At 41.6% G+C, this 26,263-nt stretch overlaps 3 protein-coding genes across 4 annotated transcripts in view; 2 read left to right on the top strand and 1 right to left on the bottom strand.

The window, feature by feature from the left end:
* Positions 1-1,236: 1,236 nt before the first annotated feature.
* srd5a2b (steroid-5-alpha-reductase, alpha polypeptide 2b) lies at positions 1,237-4,021 on the top strand. The gene is made up of 5 exons (XM_040138977.1): positions 1,237-1,769; positions 2,671-2,834; positions 3,008-3,109; positions 3,194-3,343; positions 3,469-4,021. Exons 1-5 carry the CDS (start codon positions 1,495-1,497, stop codon positions 3,534-3,536), a joined length of 759 nt encoding a protein of 252 aa, XP_039994911.1. The 5' UTR covers positions 1,237-1,494; the 3' UTR covers positions 3,537-4,021.
* mkks (McKusick-Kaufman syndrome) lies at positions 3,845-7,634 on the bottom strand. Its single transcript, XM_040138974.1, has 4 exons — positions 6,222-7,634; positions 5,606-5,787; positions 5,179-5,289; positions 3,845-5,071 (listed from the first exon to the last, which is right to left on the bottom strand). Exons 1-4 carry the CDS (start codon positions 7,204-7,206, stop codon positions 4,643-4,645), a joined length of 1,707 nt encoding a protein of 568 aa, XP_039994908.1. The 5' UTR covers positions 7,207-7,634; the 3' UTR covers positions 3,845-4,642.
* A 203-nt stretch (positions 7,635-7,837) lies between these two features.
* Positions 7,838-26,263, top strand: part of LOC120796305 (SLX4 interacting protein) — a 31,420-nt gene continuing 12,994 nt past the window's right edge. Inside the window, exons 1-4 of one of the 2 annotated variants that reach the window (XM_040138975.1) lie at positions 7,838-7,913; positions 8,636-8,693; positions 15,851-15,940; positions 16,286-16,412. In XM_040138975.1, coding sequence (XP_039994909.1) covers positions 8,667-8,693; positions 15,851-15,940; positions 16,286-16,412 — 244 coding nt within the window. In that variant the 5' untranslated portion in view covers positions 7,838-7,913; positions 8,636-8,666. Of the gene's footprint in view, positions 7,914-8,489; positions 8,528-8,635; positions 8,694-15,850; positions 15,941-16,285; positions 16,413-26,263 lie in introns of those variants that run through there. The other variant, XM_040138976.1, reaches the window with a different exon arrangement.

The following is a 26,263-nucleotide window of genomic DNA, read 5'->3' as shown; positions in this document are numbered from 1 at the left end:
TCTAATACATTCGACCTGCACTAAGTCCTCCTTTCATGAAGAGTATAATGTTCAGTTTTTGTTGAAACTGTTTTAGAGAGGTGTTATTTTGGAGGATGTAGGTTGTGGTGCTGTTGAATTGCATCGTGTTATACTGAGAGGTGTTTGTTATTTCGTCCGCCCCTTCTGTATCAGTGAGGGTTGGCTAAATATCAGAAACAGACTGAATCAACATCTCTCTAAAGAGTTAGCTTACTTTATTTCCAGCATTTCTACATATCGATCATTTAAAAAAAAAAAAAACCCCACTGACAATCAAATTCCAAACGGGATGATCGACTTTCTTATGGCAATCCGTGTACTGTAACTGACACTTAATTAATGGCTTTAGATGTGGGACAACATGAGGCCATACAATAAGGCCACCCAAACGCTGCTGCCTCTCAAATTACTTTGTTTCCAGACTAGCAGCATCAGATGGAGGCAGGAGGCTATATAGTACAAGTTGAAGTTGACAAGAAATACCCCAGCTGACAGAATATGTCGGGGACTGGTTGGATAAATATAAACAATTCGTCATTTCGTTATTCATCTACGAATCCAACACAAAATAAACAAATAACAGCTGGTACAAAAATCATAAATCATAAAAATTTTATTTGGATATTTAATCTGACCGATTTCTGTGACCAGGAAGTTTCTGACTTCTTTGTGTGTTGCACGTTTTTTGTCTACTGCTTCATACAAATTCATGCCAACAATGCAAATTAGTTTCCCCTTTCCAGCATTGAAGCTCACCTTCAGCCTTCTCTTAGCATCCAGCAACGCAGTTTAGCGTCAGCTTTTCCAGAAGCCCAGCTCTGGAAGAGTTAGTTCCTGAAACTGAAAACATATTTATGGTATAAGGAAATCAGAATTTTGTGCTGCATCTGGATTTTGCTGACTTTATTGTGAAGTTATGAGGAGTTTAGTCAGTCCTGTCCAAGTGCTTTTGACCCACTCTTTGGTAATGAGTAGGACTGGAAAAGCTTCATTTAAAGTCAGTAGACCACTTTGCAAATTTGCCCACAAACTGAGTCATGCAGACTGAATACAGATGTTGCTGTGTGTGTCTGTAAACAAAATGGAAAGGCTGAGTAGGTATGCAGCAAGGTACTTTGGTTGACTGCAGACCCAAACAGATTTCTACCGCCTGACTTCATTGTGATTATAATAATCCATGAACTTCTGCTCAGTCCTATTGTAGCTTTGTGAAATTCAGCAATTTAACATCAGCGCTTGCATTCCAAGGTGGAAAGGATAATCATAACCTCACCTCCGGTAATGTTTGTACTCATGCTGTGAAAAGAGAGTAGTCACAAGTTGCAGCCTGCTGACACAGTTTTATCCTTGCTTGGGGAGGAGTCAGAGAGGCTTTTTATATCCACTTAACTTGATACGGACACTTATGATTAGTTTTCCAAGCAGAAAATATTACTTCAACACTGGCTGACCCTGAGGGCACAGACCTGCGAGATGCACTGTTACGGAGACTTGGTCAACTGTCTCAGCTGTGGGATCATCCTGATAGGACTCGGGCACTTGGTCCATCATAAGAGGATGCAAAGCTCCTACGGGCGCCACATGGTATTCTCTCCTCCAGCTAGGACAGTCCCGGCCAGACTAGCCTGGTTCCTCCAGGAGATACCAGCTTTCTCGATTCCCCTGCTTTTAATGTTCACCTCGCAGAATCCCTCCATTGTGGGGAAGTACCTGCTCCTCAGGTCCTTTTGCATACTCTACCTTCAAAGGTAAAAGCAGACACATAAGCCTGGGTTGGGGCTATTTAAAGTGTTTGTGAAAAGAAGTGTGAAGATGTACTCAAAGATATATGAGTGATCAGTTTAATTGGATTTGCGTGCATGAAGGAGCATAACCCTGTTCATTCAAAATACAAAGAAAGATTAAACTGTCAGTTGGACATGTTTTTCACATTTGAATTACAAGTTCTTTTGCTATTTCAGTTGAATATCTGTTACTTGTCACAATGGTTTAATGAGGATCATAGTTTTTCTTAGTAGTAGTAGATTTGTTTTTTTTGAGCCTGTTTGTGTACAGGGTATTGTATTGTATGAGTGGTCTATGAATTGATGTATTCTTTGTGCAGCATTCATTTCAAGATGATTTTCTCTCCATATTGGTTTATTATAGCGCTGATCCTCCAGTGAGACATGAAACAGACTGAATACGTTTTTTAAAACTGCTGTTCTTGATGTATGGTAATAAGGTTTGCAGCCCATCATTTTGTATTTCTTGACAGAAAACAACAAAATGTCTTCTTACCATCCTTTCTCATCGTTTTGTTGGTGTACCTATAGCTACTACATGTACAGTATGTATTCAGCCACTTTGTCAGTGAAAGCAAGCGAGCCAAATTACAAACACTTTTTCAGACGGAGACACTGAAAAAAGCTGTGGAAATAAGATCTCATGCGGGTATAATCTGAAGGCTAAAACACTGTGAGGAATGCACTGGTAACCTCCCATGAGGAGTGGGGCTTAATGGCGTAATTTTTGTCTGCAAAACCATTTTTACAGAATATCTGGTTGTAAAACATGTTCTCTGCATGTAGTGTACCAGCATGGATAGGGAGCAACATTATCCTCGCCTTTTTCCACCTACTGCATCTACTCTTTCCTCGCCAATCATAGGACATTTGTCTATTCCCTGCTGACCAGAGGACAGCCTTTCCCACTGGGTGTAATGATGGCAGGAGGTTTCTTCTGCTCTCTGAATGGTTTCCTGCAAGGACACTACCTGCTGCACTGTGCTCAGTTTGATGACGAATGGTTAGCTGACTATCGCTACAAAACTGGTAGGAGAAGTATTTATTCTGTTTATTCTTTGCTCACATTTGAAGACTTTCTTTTTTAAACCATAAAGGCCTAAGGAATTGTTTCAACCTCTTTATGTGTTTCATACATTATGAAACTCTGAACCATTACACTTTTTAAAAGCCAGCCATGTATACATCTGTATTTCTTCTAGGTTTAGTAACGTTTTACGTTGGAATGGCCATCAATATACACAGTGACTATATTCTACGTAATCTAAGAAAACCAGGAGAAGTAATTTACAAGATTCCTAAAGGTAAGAAACAGAGATTACACATCAATTATCTTATATTTGTTCTGTGCTCAAAGTGACTGACCTGGTGTTCTTAATCTCCTGCAGGAGGTCTGTTTGAATATGATTCTGGTGCCAACTACTTAGGAGAGATTGTGGGGTGGTTTGGCTTTGCTTTGGCCACCTGGTCCCTTCCAGCCCTCTCCTTCGCTATGTTAAGCACGAGTTTCATTGGACCAAGAGCCTATTACCATCACAGGTGCCTAAGACATTCCCAAAAAGCTAAGCAATCCTCACACAGTACATTAACACCTGCCTATCAAACTACCTATATTAACATATGCTACGTCAGAGTGATAGTTATCTTCTCCCCCTCTGTAACGGGTTTTACCGAGAGAAATTCAAAGACTATCCCAAGTCACGAAAGGCTTTGATTCCATTCATCTTCTAAATGAAAAGCACCTGACGGTCATCTTGTGAGAGCAGACAATAATTGAACCAACAGCAGAAGACAAGCACAGGAATCTGCGATCCTGCTGTAGTATTTTTAAGCAAAAATGACACTCATTTTACTTCATAAGAAGCTATCTTGATTTTGCTTTCAGTCGAGTACAGTCATTACTGTTTTGAATTGCAGAATACCATTAGAACAGATTGATTGTTCAACTCTTTCTATAGAAAACTGCTACAGAAGAAACTTGCAAAAAGACAATGATAAAATAACTTGGTGCTATTACGAAGAGATTCTGTGACCAGAAATATAAGTTTATTTTTTATCAACATATATGACAAATGACACATCTCACTACACTGATTGTAACTTGGTTCAGATTTCACCAGATATGGGCTGTCAGACTGTCTACAACTTGTCATAAAACATTGCGGACAGGGAGGTGTTATGGTGGAATACTTCATGGGCTGAGGTTAGTCTTTGTATTTTCATAGCTGTCAGCGGATTTAGACTGGCAATATTTTGGATGTAGCAAAACATAATGAAAAAAAAGGGTGGAAAATTACCACAGAAAAATGCTGATATTTTTTTGGTGCCATGTTGGCTACAAAATATGTGGCGGCATCTGTTGTAGCACCTCCTAGTGCTGACCAAAGGCAGCTGCAGCAGAAACATGCTGATTTGTACTAGTGAAGGTTTGATTGTTCCATTTTGTTCCAAATTGTTCCATGGAAGCTGAATTATTTTGATTAATTAAATTTGTATTTATCTCAGATATCATTAAAGGTCTTTTTAAATTGTTAAAGTGTAATCGGCTGGAAGTATAGGTGAGATGGCTATTTCGGATAGCCCGTATAGACAACGAAATTCACAAAGGGGTGACAGATTATTAATAGTCATCAGTATTTTTTACTAATATTACTGACAACTAAGTCAATGACTGGACATAGAGGTTAAGTATAATACCACAGCAATAGGTTAGAGGTAAGACATTCTCAGTGATTACTGTCTAACCTGAATTATGCATTTGAAAAGTAGAAACAGCATTAATTCCTCGCTTTGATCATCACAAACCAGATCCAACACTAGAAAAAATACCTATTCTTCTAGTTCACATCTTGAATTATATATCTCACATCTAATGCAAGATTAGCAGTTTCTACAGCCACTTGCAGTGCATTGAGTTTAGCCGTGAAGGAGTCCAGCACACATGGCTGCACAGTAGTGTCTCTAGACAGGGATGCAGGTGAGAACTCTGTGTATTTAGTGTTTAGATAAGTCCACTTCTTACATGGGCTACTTTCCACCAGTCCACAGCCACAGAAGGCCAAGCTATGCTCCGCGCATTCTTCTATCACATCTGCCGGGAGGGTCCAGTGGTGAGCATGATTCAGGTCGATCAAAGAATTCCCACCATTGTGCTCCAGAGCTGCCGCCACAGACTCCAGAGAGTGGCAGAATCCCTCCACACCAAGAAGATACTCTGTCTGTGAGCAACCTAATACTGATGCCGTCTCTGTTGCTTCATTCATACTCTAAGATGAAAATATAAGATAATCAAGACATTTTATTGAGATTGCTGTAGAAATATGTGAAAGACCAATACATTTGGACTGATTTAGTCCTAAATATTGGATCTCACCTTATGTCTGATGTAAGCAGCTATGTGGGTCTCAGTACACCCACCTCCAAGTAAGGCAGATGGTTCCCTCAGGGTGAGCCTCAACACATGTTCTGTCTTCTGGCACACCACCTTTAACGGATGCACAGATGGACATTAAGACACCAGTTCATCTGTCCCATTTGCCCCCCATTAATTGACATGAATTTTAAAATAAGTTTAAAGAATATCTGATGCCAGCTGATGGACACTTTTATCACTAGTGCTGTAGAAGAATTGAATCACTCCCCCTGGCTTTGTTAGTGAAATGCTTATCAATTGTGCTTTCTCGAGCCATTTATTATTAATTATATTTCTGCTTTGCTGAATTAGAATATAGTGGAGATTGAAAATCTTAGTAGGAGATCCATCTGATGTTATGAATTGAACACTCCTCCCTTTATCTTACCTTCAGCTCACTTAACATTGTCTCGTTCCTGTGGCAGAGGACCATCGTGCAGATTGCCGAGTCCCCTGGAGGGTGTAAATGCAACATTGTCTTGGATCCAAACGGTCTCATACTGAAAGCCCTCACTTTCCCATAGGCCTTGGCTGGGATTGTGGTATGTAATGTGGCCACAGGTTGAGCACCTATGTGTTAAAATAGACAGATATGAAACAGGATCTCAGATACAGAGCAGATCGATAAGAGTACAAGCTATATTCTGCATTGACAATAAACTATGTTTACGTTATACACATTACAGTGTTCTTACCCCTATGATTCCCCCTCAAGTAGCTTCAAAGGTAGAAACATTTTTTTACATTGCTATAACATTATATATGTGCTTATTCCAGTGTTTTCTTGACTTAAGCTACTGTACATCGCATATATATTGAATAAAATAATTATTTTTATCACTGCAACATTACATAAAATTAATTACTTCAAGATCATTATACTTCTGGTGTAATGACTTTTACATGCATTAAAAATAAAGTTTTGTGGGTTTAACTGGTCTCAATTTGTACTGTATGAATCTGCAATGATCTGCCAACAGGCCCATGTCAATGCAAAGGCCTACCTGTCAGCTGAATGAGTGGCTCCATGAGAGCGATTCCCAGTCTCTCTATCACAATGATGCCGTGACTCCTCAGGTATTGCTGTAGGACTGGGTGGATGACCTTCTGGCACACGAAGAGCTTTACCTCATCTTTAACTACCTGTTTGCCGAGCTCCAGGAGTTGATCCAGGATCTGTGAGTCCGTGTCTACACCTGGGTGCACCTCAATTATCCCATCTCCTAGTTCAGAAAGGTCTCCAGCAAGGGATGCACTGAACAACACCATACATAGTGGATTTGAATTCAGGTTCTCTGCCTTTTTGAGGCAAAAGATATCAGTAATGTCCACCAGTAAACCTGGAAACACTGCAGAGTTTAGCACAGAATGGCCCTCAACAGAGACAGTCACTGTCTTGCCCAGTGTGACTGTACCTGGGTTGTCACAGGGAACAGTCAGCAAAAAAGCTTGCACAGCCAACTTGCTGATGTGAAGTGTCTCTTGCTCTGTTAGCACACACGCTGGCTTGCTGGAGATTACACTGCGAGCTAATGTGATCAGGTTCTGGCTGCTGCAGAAGTCGAGCTTCACTTTGCAACCGCAGTCTTCTCGTTGTAGGTAACTGGCGCACAGACCCAGCAAATGCTTGTTCAGTCTGATGGCCACATTTCCTCCGAGGCCAGATTGCTTTGCTCGCTCAATAAGAGTCAGACAAAGAATGGCAGCAAACAAACCACAGTCACTGAAACGAGAAACGTGGTTGAGAATCGAGGTTTTTAGCAGATTGACAAAAGGCTGTGAAGAGGAAATGGCTGGAAGGAGAACTGAGGAAGTCGAGGTGGTAATAACGTGCCCTCCAATGTTGTTATGAACTTGTTTTAGTCTACCTGTCGGACCAAAACAAGATGTCAGAACCTGCCTCAGCAAATTAAGCTTGTTACGAATATCCGTGTTGTCCAGCGGTAGATCCGTACAAAGAGAGGGAGATTTCTTGACGAGTCGAGACATCACTTAAGCAGCAGTTTCTCGAAGCAATGGCAAAGCAGGTTGACGGTTGGACCATTTTAAGTCGCTCGAAACAACGCTAAACTCAACGTTGAGCGTTAGTTGAGACGAGTTATAAGCGACCTAGTGTCATTTTAGACTGTTCAGCGAAGTTTAACAGAAAACGACACCATTGGTGTTTCCATGTTAAGCGCCTTTGCTTGCCCATACTCTGACAGTGACACTTACAGCAGTGCCTGAGTAAAATGACACAAATTTTTACATACGCCCGATATTTATTGTGCTAAAACAAACCAAACACTGTTGAATTCACATTATTGCAGCTATTTTTGATAAATGTACAATTTAGACACAATTTGGAAAAGTATAGTTTCGAGATTAATAAAGGCTGTTTCGACACGCAACAACGTTTCCATGGTAGCAGTCAGAGCGTTGGGTCCTAGTGTAGGCCTATTCGATTCACAGTCGCAGTCTCTCGCTAGTCTTTAGAAATTGTTACTGTCAAGACAGAAAATCGCCACCCCGCTTTATAACAGAGGTGGACATTGGCTTAGCTTCCTTACACAGTCTTTCTGAGGTTTTTTTTTTTTTTTTTTTTGGTTTTGTTTTTGCTCCGACTCAGACTGGGTTAGCAGTTGTAGGACTACAAACGGAGTGTGACGTCATCTCCTGCAGCCCCCTCGCTTGACAAATATTCAAAACGATTGGCGGTATGAATCTGTTGTTAATATTTATGTACTTACACAATGTTATACCGAACATATTTGATTTTTACGCCTTTGTAGTTTAGTTAACGTGTCTCTTGCTAATGACGGCTTAACGTTAGAGCCACCCTGGTGTTTCTTAGCGGTAAACTTTCTTCTTGTGAGCACAGCTGTTTAAATGAATTGAGACGATAAACTGCTCCATACTATTAAGCCCTCACGTTGCAACAACCAGGCCAACTGTAAATATTTTGCGGCTAAAGTGCTTTAGCTTTAATGTAACTACACGTGAAGAGGCCACGTTAATGTGGTCCGTTATCTGCACAACCTGACCATAATAGAGTGAAGTAAGGTCGAAGCATAGTTTATAACGTTAACATTAACTCAGTAATGTTAGCTTAAAACTTTCAGAATCAAAAGGACTAACATTACAGTATATTGCGTTTAGAAGAACCCTAGTAACTATCTGTGAGAAAATGAATGCTGTGTCCCACTAAGCTGTCGCAGGAACAGATGTGTTGCTGTAAAGGTCAGTCGCTATAAACCAGGTTAACTGTGAAGCACCGCAGACACTGCATAAGTGTCTATGACAAATCAGCTGGTGTTATTTTCTCAGGAAGGTGGTAAACTAAGCCTGCAGTCATTATATGTTGTCTACGATGTATGATCGTTGGAGAGTGCCGTTTTTAGGCTACCATGTGTAATCCATGACTATACATTTGTTTCAGGTGAGACTGACTGACTGCTGTGTTCACTGCAATGGCTCTTCGCAAATTTGTCATTAAGGCAAGTGAAAACGAAATATACAGTATACAGACCTGTGTAGTGCAGTGTTGTATTAAATTAATGTACCGTGTATTATATTATGCTAAATAGTATTGTGTTATATTAAAATGTTCAATATGTATGTGCAAAGTTAGTAAACCCTTTGTGAGTCTATCATTTGAAATAAGCTGAGAATGAACATACATGGAGGAAACTGCATTCAAAGTCTCACAAACAAATTCAAGAATTACACATAACACAAAGTGTTGTGTTGTTATAGTAACCTCCAAAAAGGAGGTTATGTAATCTCCTATGTCTGTTTTTTTGTTGGTTTGTTTGTTTGTCAGCAGTGTTATACAAAAAGGAATGAACTGAATAGCACCAAACTTGCTGGAGGGATGGGGCATTGGCCAGGGAATAACACATTAAATTTTGGGACAGAGCCAGATCATTTACTATGAATTAGATTTTTTCCCTCTGAAGTCTGGTGTATGTCCTTTGACACTGGCCTTTGTGGAGCGCAGCTATCTACTGAGTGCATTTTCTAGTTAATGTATTTGTCTGTTTGAAGTATTTTGGACAAGTTCTGTATGACTTTTAAGTTTAAACTTTTGAGTTATATTTACCCAGAACCTGCATCAGACAGGCAAAAGTAATTCAAAGCTGTACACTTATTACCACTTAAAATCTGGTGCTAAGTGTGAGTTTATAACCAATTTTTTGCAATTTTGTGTGTCCAGGTTGGCATGGACACATTTAACAAAGGAAGATGGTATGATCACAAAAAACCTAGTGACCAAAAGTAAAAGGTTACCATCTAAACACATATTAATCATATTCTTTAGTATCTTGTGAACATGTACATTTGTATGTCATATGTTAGAAAATATCTTGTTTCTAAGCAAAGGAGCTTTTGGGTGCTTTTCACTGACCACAAAACCTCATAATTACTTTAAACAAAATTCTTTCCAACATAGAATGTAGACAAGAGGCAAGAATACAAGAATGAGATTAATCTGTTTTTGATTAAGGAAGCTGAAAATTGCCAGGATTCATGATAAACAACTATGTTTGTGCTACTGCCAAACAGTAGAACTGCTACACATACTACTTCCTGCAAGTAGCTTAAGTTGTTATGGTCTATCTTAAATCACTGAAACACTGTTGCAAAACTGGAATATATGCTTGCTTCTCTAACATTTACAGTATTAATATTCTATTGCAACTTCTACTATGTGGCCTACATTCATTGTTTTGTCCTCCTCAGTAACAAATAATTTGGCCACAAGGGGGAGGTATATATACATGTGTCAACTCTCTTATCTCCACATTCTGATGCTGTTATTCGTCCGCTAGAGGGCGTTATTCAGAGTTTCTGGTCACCTTTTGCAAAACTCAACTGACTGCCTCCCTGAGAGCCTTTTGTCAATGGATGCAGACACAGAGCAGAGGAAACTCATTCTAATACAAAGCCAAGCTGTTCATCCTGAGTCTGATGCTGTGTCAGGAATAATGCACATCAGATGTTTTTGTTAAGTGCAGGGAAAGCCGCTGCTCTCACTTTTGTTGATGTTTCATTTATTGAGAGTTTTGGACGAGGACTGTGGACATTTGCGCTGATCTCTCACATCCTCCATAATGCCATGTGTGCCTAGTTGACCAGATATTGCATTCACTCCCTTTATTTGTTTCATATGAATGCCTGCATACAGGCTACCCCATCACCCCCCTTAATTAGTTGTGGGAGAGTAAAACCCTGGAAGTTCACGGAAGGTTCCTTCCCACTGGGCACATAATGATACTGTTGTGTTACGCTGCCTGAGAAAATACACACAGCCTCTACCATGCTTAACCAACTAACCACAAACAAGTATGTTAGAAGGGATCGGTCTGCACAATAGCACTCAAGGCGTTACCCTGGGCTCCTCTTTTGCAAAACAACCACCACTATCCCCCATGTTTTTTAATGAATGAATTAACTTCTCAGAATATTGAAGAACTGAAATCTTGCACAGAGAGCGAGGATTATTGAAGCAATTATGAGTTATGTTCTTGGATTCATAATGCTATGTTTAGTAGGCTGTTCAGCAGTGTGTTTTATGATACTTTCTTCTAAAATCTTTTAAAAGCACCTCTCTCCCTGCTCTGTGGAACTGCAGGAGGTGCTGGTATGCTCCTTCCTAAATAGGCTTAGGCTATATAGTGACCTGCCACTTCTCAGACCTCCCGAAAAGGGCCTGCAGGCTAAGACACTGATCCACTGAAGCGCTTGCTTTCTGCCAGGACATTACCGCTGTAGAACCCTGCAATCTGCCTTCTATTAGCAACTGCACTGCTGACTTTCTAACAATCTAATAAAGTGGGTTGAGACATAGACCAAAATGTTTTTTAAGAATAAAACGTTTGAGGTATCGCAGAACAGTTTAATGTCAGAGGTTTATGTGCTGTTCAGTGTTGTTGTCACTCTGTAGATGAGCTCATATCAGACCACACATCATGCTTCTGTACAAAGTCATTGCAGTCTGATTAGAAACATTTTGACACTTTCAAACCTGTGGGAATCTTTCACAAGAAAAGGTGACAGAGGTAAAAAAAAAAAAAAAAAAAGAATCTCAGCACTGCCCTACATTGCTGTACAGAATTCACATTTCCGAATGAGGTCAAACACTTCCTAGCCTGCGATTTCTGTCTGTCTACCAGAGTTTTGTTTGCAATGTGTTACCTGGAGATATTCCTGTCTGTTCTTGCTGCTGGAATTCCACTCCTGGGTTGTGTCTCTTTTTTTTTTATCATCAAATAAAGAGGACTCAGGTGTGCTAACATTCACCTGAATGAAGGGAGCTGTGCACACAAAAAATTTGTGCTCACTATGTTTACATAACATTCTCCCCAGTAATAATCAAGTCTCAAGCTTCACTGCTCAGTATCTGGCAGTTTGAAAAATTGGAAAAGAGAATTTTTTTTTCTTTTTTTTAAAAGGGGAAACCCAGGTGACTCACAGCACAGAGAGAGCTGGGAATGAAGCAAATAAAGCCTGAGAGCGAGGTTGTCACACCCACAGATCTAAAGAGCTCCCCTGGGTTCTTTGCAGACTTGCAGAAAAGACAGAGAAATTCAGAAAAAGAGAGAGACAAAGGGAGAGTGGGAGAGATGCAAGTTTATTGAGTGAGACCGCATCTGCTGCCCCTTCTCTCCCAATGTAAACATCTGTGGCTGGTTAGTGTTAGCCTCCGAGCTAAGTGCAGTCCGAGAAGGTCTGGTTCTTATACAGAGCGATAGCAGTGGCAAAGGGCAGCGAGGTGGGGAGGCGGGTGAAGCTGCTCATAGAGTTTGGGCCTTGTGCCCAACTTGGAGTAGTACAGGAGGGAGGATGGAGAGCCGGGTCTGGGAGAGAGATAAGGGAAGGTAGAGAGTGTTTTTGGAACTGAGAGTGATATAGACCAGAGCTCTGAAGACCAGAAAAGGGAAAGGAGCCATCTGTGAGTCTGAGTCAAGAGTTGTTTATTTACAGACAGGCAATATAAAGTATATATAGAGGATTTTTCTTATGTTGTGCTGTGGACTGTGGGCAACGTCTGCCTCAAATATTGTAATGTTTTTGTCTTTGTTAACCTTTTTTTTATGTGTTCTACTACAGGCCATAGTTATCAGATTGGCAGTGGGGAGAATTAGGATAGAGAAGTTGAGCTTAGTCTGCAGGAAGACTCGGTCCTATTCATTCAGTGTGTGACAGCACACAAAAGATGGCACAATAAAGGATTTGGTATTAAGTAGCGCTCCTTGCCGGCTCTCATTCAGCCTTCAGTTCAGTTCATAACTCTAAAAGGCCTGTGCAAGACAGAGAACAAAGCAGTGCTGGCCCACTTTAGTATGTATGAAAAGGGTAACTTCCTCTAGAACTTGGCCCTTTATCAAACCTTTCTTGCCAACAACGACAGTTGCTCAGAGTATCGCCTTAAATGTGTCAAAGCAAAGTAAACAAAAAAGTAGGATAGCTTCAATGAGCATACTGGATTTTTTAGGTACTTTTAGATTACTTTGCCCAAGAAAGACAAGGTTTTTGTGGTCTGTATTACTACGTCTCCGCTGCTTGCAGAGCTCTCCCTAAAGAGGGACCATAGCCGGGCTTTAAGGGGGGATATATGGAGGTCATAGTTCATGGCAGAGTTCAGCTTAGAGATCCACGGGTCACTCTTTGTGCTGGGAGTTGACAAATTTAGATCACATGATGTGATTGTAGTCAGACCCTTTGTGTAAAATTAGATTCTGCTGCTTTTTTGTCTTATCTGCCACAGTCAACACAAATGTCCTTTGTATCAGCTCTGGTAGCTGCCCCTAAAACTAAACAGCACAACCTGGACTCAAAGATTGACACTTTAGAGGGAAATTTGCCTCCAGCAAACCACCAGTTTTGCTTGGCAAATTAATTGTTTTCTCATTAGTGTGATTGCATTAGTTTGCATTCCTGACAAAATCCCCCATTCCTGAGAGGCTCAGGGTATCACATGCTGTTTTTGTATAAGGGGCAGACCAGTGTTTATCATTAATGTGCAGTTCCCAGTCGATTCTTGTCTGCTGCTCTAATGTGATAAAAGGAAGTTAGTCTAAGGCTTGCTAGATGTCTGGCGCTCAGTCCAAAACACACTCAATCAGTAGCTCAGAAACGACTTTAGGGGATTCACCCTGCTGTGCCTCTCCATAAGGACCGCTCTATAAACCTTATACTGCCCCCTTCGTTCCAAGATATTGATCAAATTACCCATCTTTAGAGCTCACATTAGCTTGTGTAATTTTGAGCCATGTACAGTACCCTAGAAGATTGATCTTGTGGTCCCTGTCAGGATTTTCACGAATGTAGAGAGCAGAATATTAGAAACATCCCTCACTGTAAAGCAGTCCAATGCCACACCACCGTCGATACCTATGACCACAACAATCACCATGGACATGAATTAACATTTCCCTGACACTCTGTCAACAAAAACTGAACTTTACAAGTGAAGGATTCATTGCATGGACCATTATACCTTATAAAGTGATAACTCATGCATAGTGGTAGAGTTCCTATACTCGACTGTAAATCCATTCTTAGGTCTCAAAAGTCAAAATTCAAGTCAGGATACCAAAATACATCCAGCGTGTGTCAAGTCCAAACCCAAGAAACCACTGTGGGGCTCGTTCACTAGTCAGTCCCTGTTTCGATTGACAAGGTCTTGACCCTCCGTTGCTAGGCTTCCCCACACACTGGTAATTGTTGGAGGCAGTCAGCTGAGACCACCAGTCATCCGATGGTGTGGACCGATGTGAAACAAAGGGCACAGGATGGAGAGAGTACTGATCTACAGGGACAAGCTGATACTGACAGGCAACATGCACACATTTTATACACAAGGAGCTGGCACATGAGGTTGGGCTCTTTTCTGGTCCATGGCATTTTAGTCCTTTGTGAAAGTATGTTTTTGCACAACGGCTTTTGCAATTCTTTTCTTTACAATACAATTTGTACAGAGAATATTTACTATTTAGATTTGATTTGATTTTATGACTTTTGTACTCTTTATTGTTCTCACATTTTTCAAGATATGTAGGGATAAGTCAGAGGATCACAGATTAATGCATTGCTTTTATAACAGACTTAGTATAACATTAATTTCCCATTAGTCTTGGTGACACTGATGCAAAACGATACTTTAGTACAAGTTGGCACACATTAGGGGGTTAGGACTTGACATATTCTGCAGAAGAAAAGTGCAAGCTATGACTGAAATTAACTGAAACATTCACTGATCAGTCATATGGTGGTGCTCCCCCTCTGGTTGACCTGCAAGTAGAAGTAAGGAAGTAGCGTCACTTCAATTATTATTTATAGAAAGACAGTGAGAAAGGAAAATGGCCTTATGGGGGAAGAAAAATGTAAAATCTTAGGCAGCTTGATTTGCTCTGAGCCAGTATGTATCCTTTTAATTCCAGTGAATAGTTAATATAACTTTCTCAATCCCCTCCTTTAAGGAAGGAGCTAACCTCAACTCGTTCCAAAGAAGAGGAGGAGACAATTGGACAGAGTTTGGTGTTGGGAAGTGTAGACTTGTGAAAAATTAGGATCCAAGTTGAAGGGGGCCTTCCCTTGCACAACCTTTTCATTCATTCTCTCGGGTCGTCCTGAGAGCAAGGCTGTAGGAACATCCCTCAAGTCTGGATGGAGAATTTAGTCATTCTGTCTACAGCACTTCAGCCCAGTGGACGAGCCTGGCTCAAAACAAAGCTTTTTGTGTGCATAAGTATTCCCTATTACTAAATGAACAACCTACTTCTGTTTGTACATGCTCTTTTCCAGTTCGACATTGTGAGCCTGAAATCAGTGTCTGGTTCTGTTTTTATATGACTTTGTTTTTGCTACCCCATTCAGTTCAATGCTTTTTGCTTCATTATCACTCTGGATTTTAGGGCAGTACTTGTTGCTCCTCTGTGTCATGTTGTGGGTGGTCTCAGTCCATCCATTACTTCCTTGTCCAGGGAGAGGCGAAGTTCACACGAGACCCACATCCATTTGTTCTCTGCAACGGGCAGCTTTTGCACTCATGTGTAAACCATAATCAGGCTAGCCTGAGAAAGATGTAACAGCAACTTAACCAGCCGCGGCATTTCTGGCCTGCCCGTCCCTTGTAGCTTATTGTCGTTGACACGGTGACATAGTGCTTCAGGAATCCACTCTGCAACTACTCAGCTTTCTGCACCACTCAAAAGTTGTAGTGCAGAATTGCAGCAAAATGGAGTGTTTTAGGGTAGATCTGAATTTTATCACTACTCTGGTACAAAGTAGGGCAATTCTCATTTGTGTGGTACATCTCTAGACTTTTTTGTGCAGCCTACTGTGACCTGAGGCAGTGACTGCATTGCGAAGCTTATAGAGCAGGAAGATACTTTTTATGCTGAGAGAGAGGAAATATGAGAAGACAGACAGGACCCTACTATTTTGTAAAGAGATTGGTAGAGAGATGGCTAGACAGAGAAACAGGAGGGAGGGGACTTGCTGTGAGAGGCCTGGGGTGATGTTTGAGGACATAGGGGGTCGTTGTGGTTTGTCTCGCTGTCAATCACCCAAACTCTGATTTCCTTTGTTGTCTGTGAGCTCAATGCCCCTCAGCAACCTGTGGCTGTCCTTCCTCTTTGTGTTACAGTGTGGGAACTTTGCTGTGCTGGTGGATCTCCACGTACTGCCCCTGGGCGGCCAAGACGACGCCAGCTGGTTTACTACGGACCACATCGAGGTACAGACACAGGGAGAAGGGCGTGCGTGTGAATAAGTGTGTGAGTGAATATATGGCTTCTGCTCTGCTGGGGGCCTTTTCAAACGACAGCAGTAGCGTGGAATCCAAAATGACTTTGAGCTTTCTGTCTTTTCTTCTTAGGGGTTTTCATTGTTGCAAAACTGTTCCCATCTCTCCACCTAGCCACTTGTGGAGTTAGTTGCCTTACAGGCCTTTCACTTGGGACTTGTACTGTCCTGTTGTTTCCTGTGCTCATCATGTGCTGTAAAGTCAAATCAAAACATTTGTTCTATCAGCAGTCCAACAACACACTGCTGTACTGAAATATCTCCACACTGTTTGTAGGAGGTTACAGCCCTGGTTCAAGATGCTGTGGACCAGAGGGTTAAGCAGTACACAGAGTCCCTCCACAATAGAAAACAGCTCAAACAGAAGAAGGAGCTGGCACCTGATTCAGCATTTTTTGTGAAAGGTAACACACCATCTCGTGACCCTCATTACACTGCACCGGTGCCAAATATTTTGGGTATTAATTATGATATAATTTATTGCTTTAAGAGCCATTATTATGCATAACATTGGCTTCCTTGTGTGTTTACCTGTAGCATACATTTAAATTGTTATTTGGTAATGAGTACAACTTATATTTATTATGTTTTGAAGGTACGGTTGTTCATTCCTCTGGAATGTAGACATCTTTGTCTTCCCTTTCCTTGTCTGAGGTGTGTCTGTCATCAACTCTTGAATAAGTGAAATGGTTTACTTTGTCTATGAACTCAAAACCATTATTTATTCACTTGGACGTCAGTGCAGAGATATGACTGTGTGCATGGAGGTGGGTCATTGAGCTCGGTGAGCAGGATGGGAATGGAGTAACAAAACAGTCTAAAATATATTTCAAGGCTACCTTTTTGAGGAGAGTGTGGGTGGAAAGGCAACAGAACTAGTTGGAACATGGTGGCTATCTACGCCCAGGGTGTGACCTGTGGAAGCAAGAGCTGATAGAAGTTTTTATATTGTGTTGCACTGTTTGACTTGGCACGTCTCAGATGCATTTATACATGCAAGATGTTAAGGCCATTAAAATGCCTGATGTTTGTTATCCATCTGGTTAATCTGATGTTGGCACACCTGTGTTTTTCTGCACTTGTACTTAACTGGAAGACACCAAAAATAGCTGCCCTGATGCATACACATATACAACCATATACACAGAGAAATATCAATAATTTACGCACCAATGTGAATAAGCCCATTTGATTCATCACTATTTATCCAATGCGAGTACATTCCCTCAGCCACCCACACACATGCCTTTGAAGCACTTTAAGCCTAGCTTCAGAGGAACCCCCAGCTGCGTGCTCTAAGGCAGAAAGGTTTGTCATAGGTAGCAGTTAAGGGCAGTTAAACTGGGCTCACTCAGCAGGGTAGGCCTGACTGTGAGAGTGGGATTACAGGGCAGTCGGCCCCATAAAGTTTCTCCTGTAGCTGCAGCTCTGCCTCTCACGCTACTCCCATGGACTTAAGTCCTCTCATCCACTTAAAACGGTGTATTCGTGTCTGCATTTGTTTTCATACACAGATGCATGTGTACATGTTACCCAACCCTTGTCATTTTCTTCATAAACATATAATCAATATAAGCAGGTACACATGCAGGCAACCAAGTGGTCATACACATCAGAGCTAGTGCGAATCAGGACGAGCGATAGTGTGTTGGAGAGGTATAGCCTCTCCTTGTGCTAGGTGTGAACAGGCTGCAAGTGTAAGGTTACCGAAAAGCCTAACTCATATTCCCCATGACAGACTGAGGAGAGACAGACATCTCTAATGATGGAGATCACAGAATGAGGCTCCACACACACACACTTACGCACACAAATTCACTCCAATATATGAACAAGGGGACTATCAGTATTTCAGCAGTGAGATATGGACATAAAAATAATTAAGATCCTTGCAGCTCTGCCAAAAAGAATGTAACCAGTGGAACATGACTCCATACCATATCGGAGAATTTTCCCCCCTCAGAACATGAATAGGTACTGTATAAGGCTTCAAACAGGCCTACACAGTTCATGTGCTATAGTCCTATTAAAGGTTTTAAGTGAGTGTAATGGCATTCTTGGTCTTTTCATTGTCCCATGTGAGGGAGGCAGCAGAGCAGTAAAGGTGGAGACTGTGACTGTGAGAAGTGAGCAGGCAGGCAGGAGCCATAAAAAGGGGAGGACAGACTATAGGCTTAAGGAGGGAAGCCCAGCAAACCTCAGGGTGGGTATTAAGTATTGGGGTCGTCTGTTCTGCAGGCAGGTCAAACGCCAACCTGCTAATCCTCACAGGACTTTCAGACTGTCCAGAGCAGGGAGTGGAAGCCAGTTTTCTGCATGAATCTGTTTTAGCAGAAGACCTGTTTGCATCTGTCCGTGTCTGTGTGCAGCATTATGTTATCTGAGGGCAGAATTAAACTGGATATCCTGGAGTGAGAGAAATACGTGCTAGAACACGTGCACATGCATGCTGTTGCATATAGAGAAAGGTATTGGGTGGGGTAGTAGTGGTGTCTGGGCCAAGAATAGGCAGATGGAGTGTGGTGCTATGTGTGGGATTGTATGGGAGGGGGACTGTGGGTCTTGTATGAGGTGGTGTTTGAGCTGGTGCCAGTGTGAAATCACAGGGGCTTCCGCCAACAGACAGCAGTAAGAACAGTGTAACAGCCTCAGCTGTTGGCACTTCAAATGAGCCGTCAACACCTTTTAACATTCCAAGGCCCTTCAGTGCAAGTGTTTGTATCTGAGTTATCTCTATGGGTTATTGTATTTATGTACTTATGCTGTGTTGGATGCATATGTTTGTGTATAGCACCCAGTGAACATGTCAGAGAGGGGCTTACCCCATGTCTTCTGCCAACATAAATCCAAGCCATTTCTTCTAATCTCAGCTGCAGAGGCCAATTTCCAACTGTCAGCCTCCAACCCCCCTCCCCAATTTTTTTCTTTTACCCAGGCTACTTGAGACTTCATGATTAGCTCATCGTGATGTGATTTATTTATGTTTTTAGAGAGATGAACAGAGGGAACTTTTCCCACCAAACATTTTGGCTCAGGACTAGCAGAATGGACATGCTAGACTTTAGAAGCCTAGGGAAGGGGAGCTTGGGAGAGGCCTCTTGCATTCTCCTTGGTAGACTGTGAACCCACCCACATTTCTGAGAGTAATTACAGATTGAAAATGAGCAGATAATAGGTTCTCTGTGCTTTGATGGATACATTTTGTCATTCGATATGATATTCAAATAAGGAAGCTGGTGGTTTTTCTCTATGGCAAAAAGATTGTCACAGTTATCTTGTTGAAGATGCCACTGCTCTTCAGAAAACCTGTTCATTGCAGATGTGGTCCTCTTGAACAACACAACATGCTGTATAGGCTGCCCAAGAGATTGCTGTTTGTTGTGTATTATTGTATATAGTCAGATATAACCAGTATACTTTTTTTTGCATTAGATTAGATATTGTGTACTTCCAGTGCTGATTGTGTGCAGTCATGATTGTCATTTGCTCTAGTATTGCTTTAACTCAAGGGGATATTATTTTTGTAGGCCATAACGGGAATTTGTGCGTATGTGTGCAGTGTAAACTGAGAAGGCCCATTTTACATGGATTTAGTTAACATGCCATTTCAAACTGCCAAAGCACATAACCAGATGTCATATGTCTACTATTAGTATTGATTCAAACACATTGATCTCTCTATGTGAGGCAGAGCTCCGGTACACCTTAGCCTGCTGTTTGAGAGTCTTCCTACGAGTTACAGGAGTTAGAGGAGCCCTGGCAAAGTGGTACCTATAGTCCGTTTTAGCCCATGGCAGAACTGGTTCCTTCTTCCTCTTTCTGCACAGGTGCCAGGGCTTAGAGGGAGGGAACACCTGCCAGCCTGTTTCCCCATGGCCACGGCAGGCTGGAGAGGCATTTTCCCAGGCTCCCCAGATGAATGGTCACTAATAGCCGTGGGAGAGGGCTTTGCGAGTGCTGCACAGTGTACCACTGACTCCTCTTGGCAGCCCCATGAAGGGGGCTTAAGGCAGCCTGGCCATGGCCATTGCGGGAAATGCACAAATGTTGCTGGATAGCTTTACTGTTGGAGAATGTGTTTACGAATGACCATCTCCCTCCCAATGAAGAACGTGGAGGATGTGTAGAGACTAAAAGGGAGAGTGTTAATTTTTGCTCTGTCTCTGTCATAGATTTAGCTTTGGTTGGCTTCTTTGGCTCTTTGAAGTCCTGCAGCCCCAGGCTAATAGCGTATCAAATTTGGAAAAACGGGTCAGTCAAAATACAAATGAGACTTTCTACAGTGTACAAAATGCATAAACATATAAATGATTACGTGTGTGTTGGATGTCCATTTTCAGGGAAAATCAATACATACCAACTTTTCAGCCTCCTGCTGTGACAGTTCACAATTTTGTAGTGGCAACCTGTATTAACCCACCTTGTTTCTTCTCAGTGCTACTGTAGCTATTACTATTTCTGTGAGTGGCTGTTATGTGGGGACTGGTCTGTAAATAGAGAGGCATTCCTGTGGCAGAGTTACCTGCCCTGCTCTGTGTTACTGGGCGTGAGGCAGGCTGGGATTAAGGCGAGGGGGAAATGGAGACCTGTGACAGGAACAAAGGAATTCCAAGGCCCAGGCTGGAAATGGATCCTGATCAGAGTCGCCGCTCCAGCCAGGCTAGCCCTCTCCCCGCTTGCCCTCCCTCCCCTAGCCCCTGCTGGGCAACCCCCTTCCCCCTGATGCTTTGTGGTGTTGCTGTGGCTCTTTAAATCCTTCCTGTAAGCCCCCGTCTGTACTCATCAACAGCACATAGGACAGTCTGACTCCACTGTTAACCCCCCTCCCTATTATTGCATACATACGTACACTTTTGTTCTTTTTCCTTTTTTTGTCCATTACATTTTTAGGTATTTTCTGCACCCCCTCCTCTCCTCTCCTCCCCTCTCCTGTGCCCACCATGTCTGCTCTTCTCTACTCTCCTCATTTCGTCTCTTCATGTTTTCTCACTTTCTCTCCTTGTCCTTCTCCGCAGGGTCAGCTGCAGTCTCTTAGGACAAAACCGCAATCCCTGCCATAGCTGTCACACCACACTCTGTTCCCATATAATTAGGGCCTGAGCCTGAGCACGGATAACATTCATGTGACTGTTCCCCTTTACCACAATCTGGTCTGGGAGACGGCACACACTTTCTTGAACTCATGTTAAGTGTTCAGCCTGACCAGAATGCCTTGTTTCAGGAATTACTGAAACGTTTCAGAGGATGTCGTTGTTTTTCTCTGCTCTTTCGTTCACTTCAAAAGAAATGGGCCTTTGTCACATGCTCTTGTGAGCTCTATGGTTTTTCCTGTGGGCAGGTGCCTGTGTAGTGCAGACTGCCAAATTTGCCTTGTGTTGTCAGGAAAGGACAGCCTAAATTGGCCTTAACAAAATCAGCACAGTTTAAATGTAGACATCAAGGCTTTCCAGGCCTTTTGTTTGTACAAGGCTAGTGCGTTACATAATTTCAACATCTTTTAGAAATAACAATAAAATTCAGAACTTCAGTCAGTTCAACACAGAATTTTCTTCTTTTTTTTCATTCTTACCCGCCTGTTATCATTAGACACTGGTAGCAAACCCTAGTTAGAATTGCCATGTGTTCCATGGTGCATCTATTTGGATTTATAAACACAGGCTAGCAGATTTACAGAGGACCCTGCAAGCAGAGAAAGCCTGCTTCCAATAAGACCTTGATCTGATTTTTAAAGGGCAAGCACGGTGCATAACTCAAGTCCACAAACTGCTCTGCACAACGTTAATCCAATGGAGCTTATGCAGTATAAGCAGTTTGCGTTTTCCTCATTCTGAATGCTCTTCAACATAAACCAAGGCAGCACTTTGAGAGATTTGTGGCCTCCTTGGCTAATTAAGATGTAATGATGATTGAATTTGACATTTTGTATTGTGACTGCATTTCTCTCATTAGATTATGTTTCTGAGAAATAGATTTTTTCCCTTGATAATTATTCTGTGCTCCAAAATGCTCCCCACCACTTTAGTCACATGCTGCATTATGGGTTGGCCTGAGCTACCATGCTGTGGCGTATTTTCTAACTGCGATGAAGGGGTCACCCAAATGTTAAATTGAACACTCATGTGCAAATATTGTTTCAGGTGGACGTTGTGCAGCACGATAAGGCACAGTGCTCTGCTACAGCCGTAGTTACAATTACACACAGAGTGATGTCCTTCCAGGAAAGCCCCCACTTACATATGGGTAACTTCCTCACGCTCTCTCATCCTTCACCACTGCACCCCTCTCTCTTGCTCTAAGCCCCAACTCTCCACCCACACTTGAGGACAGAGGGAGGGGGTCCACATCAAAGCAGAGATGTCAAAAGAGCAGGAGTCTCAGGCACTGATGTCTGACTGTCCTGCTGATCCAACTCCTGTTCATAAAAGGGTTTGCGTGGGAATTGCAGTTCTCCTGACATACATTCACTAAATTTACATTTAAACCAGAAACAGGGTTAATGAGAGAAATAAGGTTACTGCAGAAATCGGAGAATGCCTTTACATGCCCTGCAATAACCAGGTTACTGTCAAGTCAGCATTTACGTGCAGCTGGAGGGCAATCAGATTTCTCTCCTAGTTTTCTCCCCATGTTTTTGAAAAAGTGCTGTCATAATTTAAGTGTCGTAATAATATATAGTAGCCTGTATATATAGCCTGAAGAGTTTTTTTTTTTTTTTTCATTTTGGTGGAAACATTTGGACTAACTGACTAAAAGGCCACTCTTTTGTCCTTATTGTGCGCAAGCCTGAATTTTAAAAATAATCTTCTGTTCATCTGTGGAAACTGTCATATTTAGACTTAATTACTTCAGTTTTAATTTTAATCAGACTTTCGATTTAACTGTTTTGCATACAAGGATCCATCTCTACAAGTTATCTTCTTTCCCTGAATCCGTTGGCACTATTGTCACTATTATACTTTCCTTGTGTCTAAAGTATTATCATGCACATCTGCTCCTATAAAAAATCCTGTTAGAAACCCAGTTAAGCATATAGACTTCTAAGAAATGTGTTCCCTCCAGCAGAAATATAGCTGTGTTAAACAGGTTTCTTGTAATATCTTGTCCCTATTGTAGAAATCTGATTTCTCTTTTACCTGACTTCAGTGAAATCAGGTTGCTGCAGAAAGCTTAGGTCACTGAGAGAACACACTCACTGAAGTATTCCTTGTTAAAGTCCATGGGCCCAGTGTGTTCAGGCTAATTCATGGCCGGGACCTGCTAGAAAAACCAGTAAATCTTCCATATCTGAGCAGAAATGCTTATGGATTCCTGCATGAGTCACAATAGCATGGGCTGCCAAGAATGCAGGTTGTGAGAAGAAAGAGGCTATGTTTTCTATGGCTTGTTTAATGATCTCCTCAGGATATGACTGTAGTTAATGAAGTCTTTTCCATGGGGACTTACCTTTGACCCTGGTCTAAACGCTTCTCACCCCTGTCTGTTCCATTTTACAGCCCTAGTCGCTCTGGATGCCTTTTGGTTTGTTGACTTTTCTTTCCTCTCATTGTTTTCCCAGGAAGTGGTGAAAGCTGCAGGGATGTTTGTGTGCGTGTGTGTGTGTGTGTGTCTCAAAAGTACAGTATTCTAGCCTTGGCACCAGCCATGTGGAGTTTGTGTCTTTTTTCTGCAGTTGTCCTGCGGTATGTTACAAGATGGTAGAAGTCTCTCCATACAAGTGGTTACAGTATTATCTACCACATTTCTGAAAACATGGCATGCTAGCTTGTTTACATTTGATTTGACCTGTCATAATGTTGTTGTGCATTGGGTTTCAAAACAATTAAGAAAGACCATGTTCTCTTGTAGGAAGTACAAATGAAACCCTCTAAAGTCTGTATTCTGTAGATTTGGGTATTGCACCACTGTGGGCCACAGTTGCCACAGAAATGGGCCACTCATTCCCAGAGGAGGCACCAGCAAACTGTTTTTTAGAGAGAAACATGAATGTAAGCTTAGCACGAGAGAACCCAGGCAGAGGGCCAAAAGCAACTCTGCGCTGTGTAGGACGTTATAAAGTTGGAGCAACAGCTGATGTCTCGGGCCATGGTATTGCAATGGTTCCCAACTCTGTGTCCAGACATCCCTGTCAAAGTTGTCCTGGGAAATGGCAAGCTCAACCCACCAGGGAAAGCAATGAGAATAGTTGTAGAGCTAGACATGAGGCTAAAGAGTCCAACGGACTAAATCAAAGCTTCTAAAAACATAGAAAGCAATGAGTGTGCAATGAAAGATGGTGGATTCTTGGACCCAGAATGGGCAGAGAAAACAAAACAGAGATACAGATCTGCATTCCTCTCTGGGTAGACATTCAGAATGGACGATAGATGACTACTGCTTTGCTATAAAAGAATGACAGAATATCAGAATTTTTTTCCAATAAAGGAATGCTGATATTGTTAACTATAACCACGCTCTATATACCCATAGAGTGTGTTTATTCAGTTTCCCTTGGGGATTAATGAAGCATTCTATTTGAAGCTTGTTGGCTTTTCCAATATTATTATATACTACATGTACACAAAGTAGTAAAGGGACAGACTTCCAAAGACCCCAGCTCTAAAGACAGTTCAGTGAGGGAGGTACTCCAATCGCATATATACTCATTAACATTAACATGTGTCTCCTGGTTCAACAAGATGTCCACCCTGTACAGTCGATTATAGTGTAGTCAGTGAAACATTTTTGTTGTTTTAGCTCTGTACTCCAGCACACTTTATTTGAAATGAAAGAATGACCACGATGTTAAAGTACCAAAATGTAGCTTTAAATTTAAGGTTCTTACATCCACCTCACATGACCTTTGTTGTAACTGTAGCGGCTTTACACATAGTGCCCCCCAGTTTTACAGGGTCAGACTAATTTAGTAATTTGCTGCACAAATGTCTCTTGAGAAATAGATTTTCATTTTTGTTAATTCTTGCACACAGCTAGGAAAAGTTATTAATTTTGAATCTGGTGGTGTTGGTCATCCTGCAGCAGGACATTGATCTTAAACTTACAGCCATAACAACCATTGAGGTTTTTAGAGCTCAACAGAGGAATGTTTCTGAGCTGCCACGTCAATCACCTCACCTCATTCCAACGTTTGTCTCACTCACAGAAGAACAGATTTAAGCCCCCAAAGCCCACCAAACAAACAAAAAATTGATGAAGGATGCATTAAAGGCCCGGAAGAGCACCACTAGGGAAGTTACCAAGCTGATGTCAGTGACTAATACCCTTCAGACACCACTGACTCAAAGGGATTTGCTATCAAAATACTAATAAGTTGACTCTTTGTAAGTTTATGTTTGTTTGTTCAGTTGCACTATGGACAAAAAAAGGCAACAATTACTACACTATAAATCAAACGTGGATGTAAATAAACTCAAACTAAAGCTGAAAGTTAGGAGTTAGTCATTGAGTTACAGGGTTATTTGGAGCCTTGTTTGAAAAAACGATTAGTAAAATGATTCCTATTTCCCCATTTATCATCCATCAAACACTGTCACATCGCCCCTCTGTTGCAAGGTATGGGATCTTAATCCTGGGGCCAGACTGATTTTCTGCCCTCACAACTAGTTAAATGCTTTGAGTTGGTACCCCAGCTATAGTTATTAGCTCCCAGAATGAAAAATAATGGGACCTGAAGAACAAGACTAACAGTCTCCGACCTAAGACAAACTGGTAAGATGTAAAATTTTGCTGTAGGCTAAATTTCTACTTAATAGCTTTTGTGGATCAGACACATTCCCATAGGTGCTAAACTGACAGGTGTTACAGCCTGTCACCTGGATAACAATTATACCCTATTATCTTCATAAAAATATCGATTGTAATTACTTAGTATCATAGTAACAAACAGGTATCCATATTAAGAAAGCCTTAATAGCCCTTTGTGTATATTTCTCACTTTAGTTTCATTTTAATGGAGTTTAGGATGTATCCTGGGATGACAGACTGATTTGATCTTTTCATAAATTCATTCATTCCTTTATTCATCTATGTTTGCAGTGTTTTGCCATTTTGTTCAATGAAGTAGTGACCCTGATAGCAAACTCAGTCAAAAGCAAGGGGGAGAAAAAGAAAGCAGAGGTAGTGCCATTAATCCTGGCCAGTGGACTTAACCATATACCTGTGGCAGTTTTGTGTCTATAATTGCATGTCATTATCCAAGGAATCACAAAACGGGTTCTTTTTTGAAGACAATAATTAGGTGCTTTGAGTTGGTCCTGAG

The sequence above is a fragment of the Xiphias gladius genome, chromosome 11 (assembly GCF_016859285.1).
Source record: "Xiphias gladius isolate SHS-SW01 ecotype Sanya breed wild chromosome 11, ASM1685928v1, whole genome shotgun sequence".
Lineage (NCBI taxonomy): Eukaryota > Metazoa > Chordata > Actinopteri > Istiophoriformes > Xiphiidae > Xiphias > Xiphias gladius.
The sequence above is the reverse complement of the archived record's forward strand: the minus strand, read 5'-3'. Positions and strand labels throughout refer to the sequence as shown.

What these genes read in the sequence shown, in the direction of transcription:
- srd5a2b (XM_040138977.1), top strand. Translation starts at nt 1,495, where the DNA reads ATGCACTGTTACGGAGACTTGGTCAACTGTCTCAGCTGTGGGATCATC. An exon ending in TGACTATCGCTACAAAACTG is followed by an intron (nt 2,835 to 3,007) that starts GTAGGAGAAGTA and finishes TATTTCTTCTAG; the next exon opens with GTTTAGTAACGTTTTACGTT. An exon ending in AAGAGCCTATTACCATCACA is followed by an intron (nt 3,344 to 3,468) that starts GGTGCCTAAGAC and finishes CCCTCTGTAACG; the next exon opens with GGTTTTACCGAGAGAAATTC.
- mkks (XM_040138974.1), bottom strand. Translation starts at nt 7,206, where the DNA reads ATGTCTCGACTCGTCAAGAAATCTCCCTCTCTTTGTACGGATCTACCG. An exon ending in CAATGTTAAGTGAGCTGAAG is followed by an intron (nt 5,290 to 5,605) that starts GTAAGATAAAGG and finishes CATCCGTTAAAG; the next exon opens with GTGGTGTGCCAGAAGACAGA. An exon ending in CTGCTTACATCAGACATAAG is followed by an intron (nt 5,072 to 5,178) that starts GTGAGATCCAAT and finishes TTTTCATCTTAG; the next exon opens with AGTATGAATGAAGCAACAGA.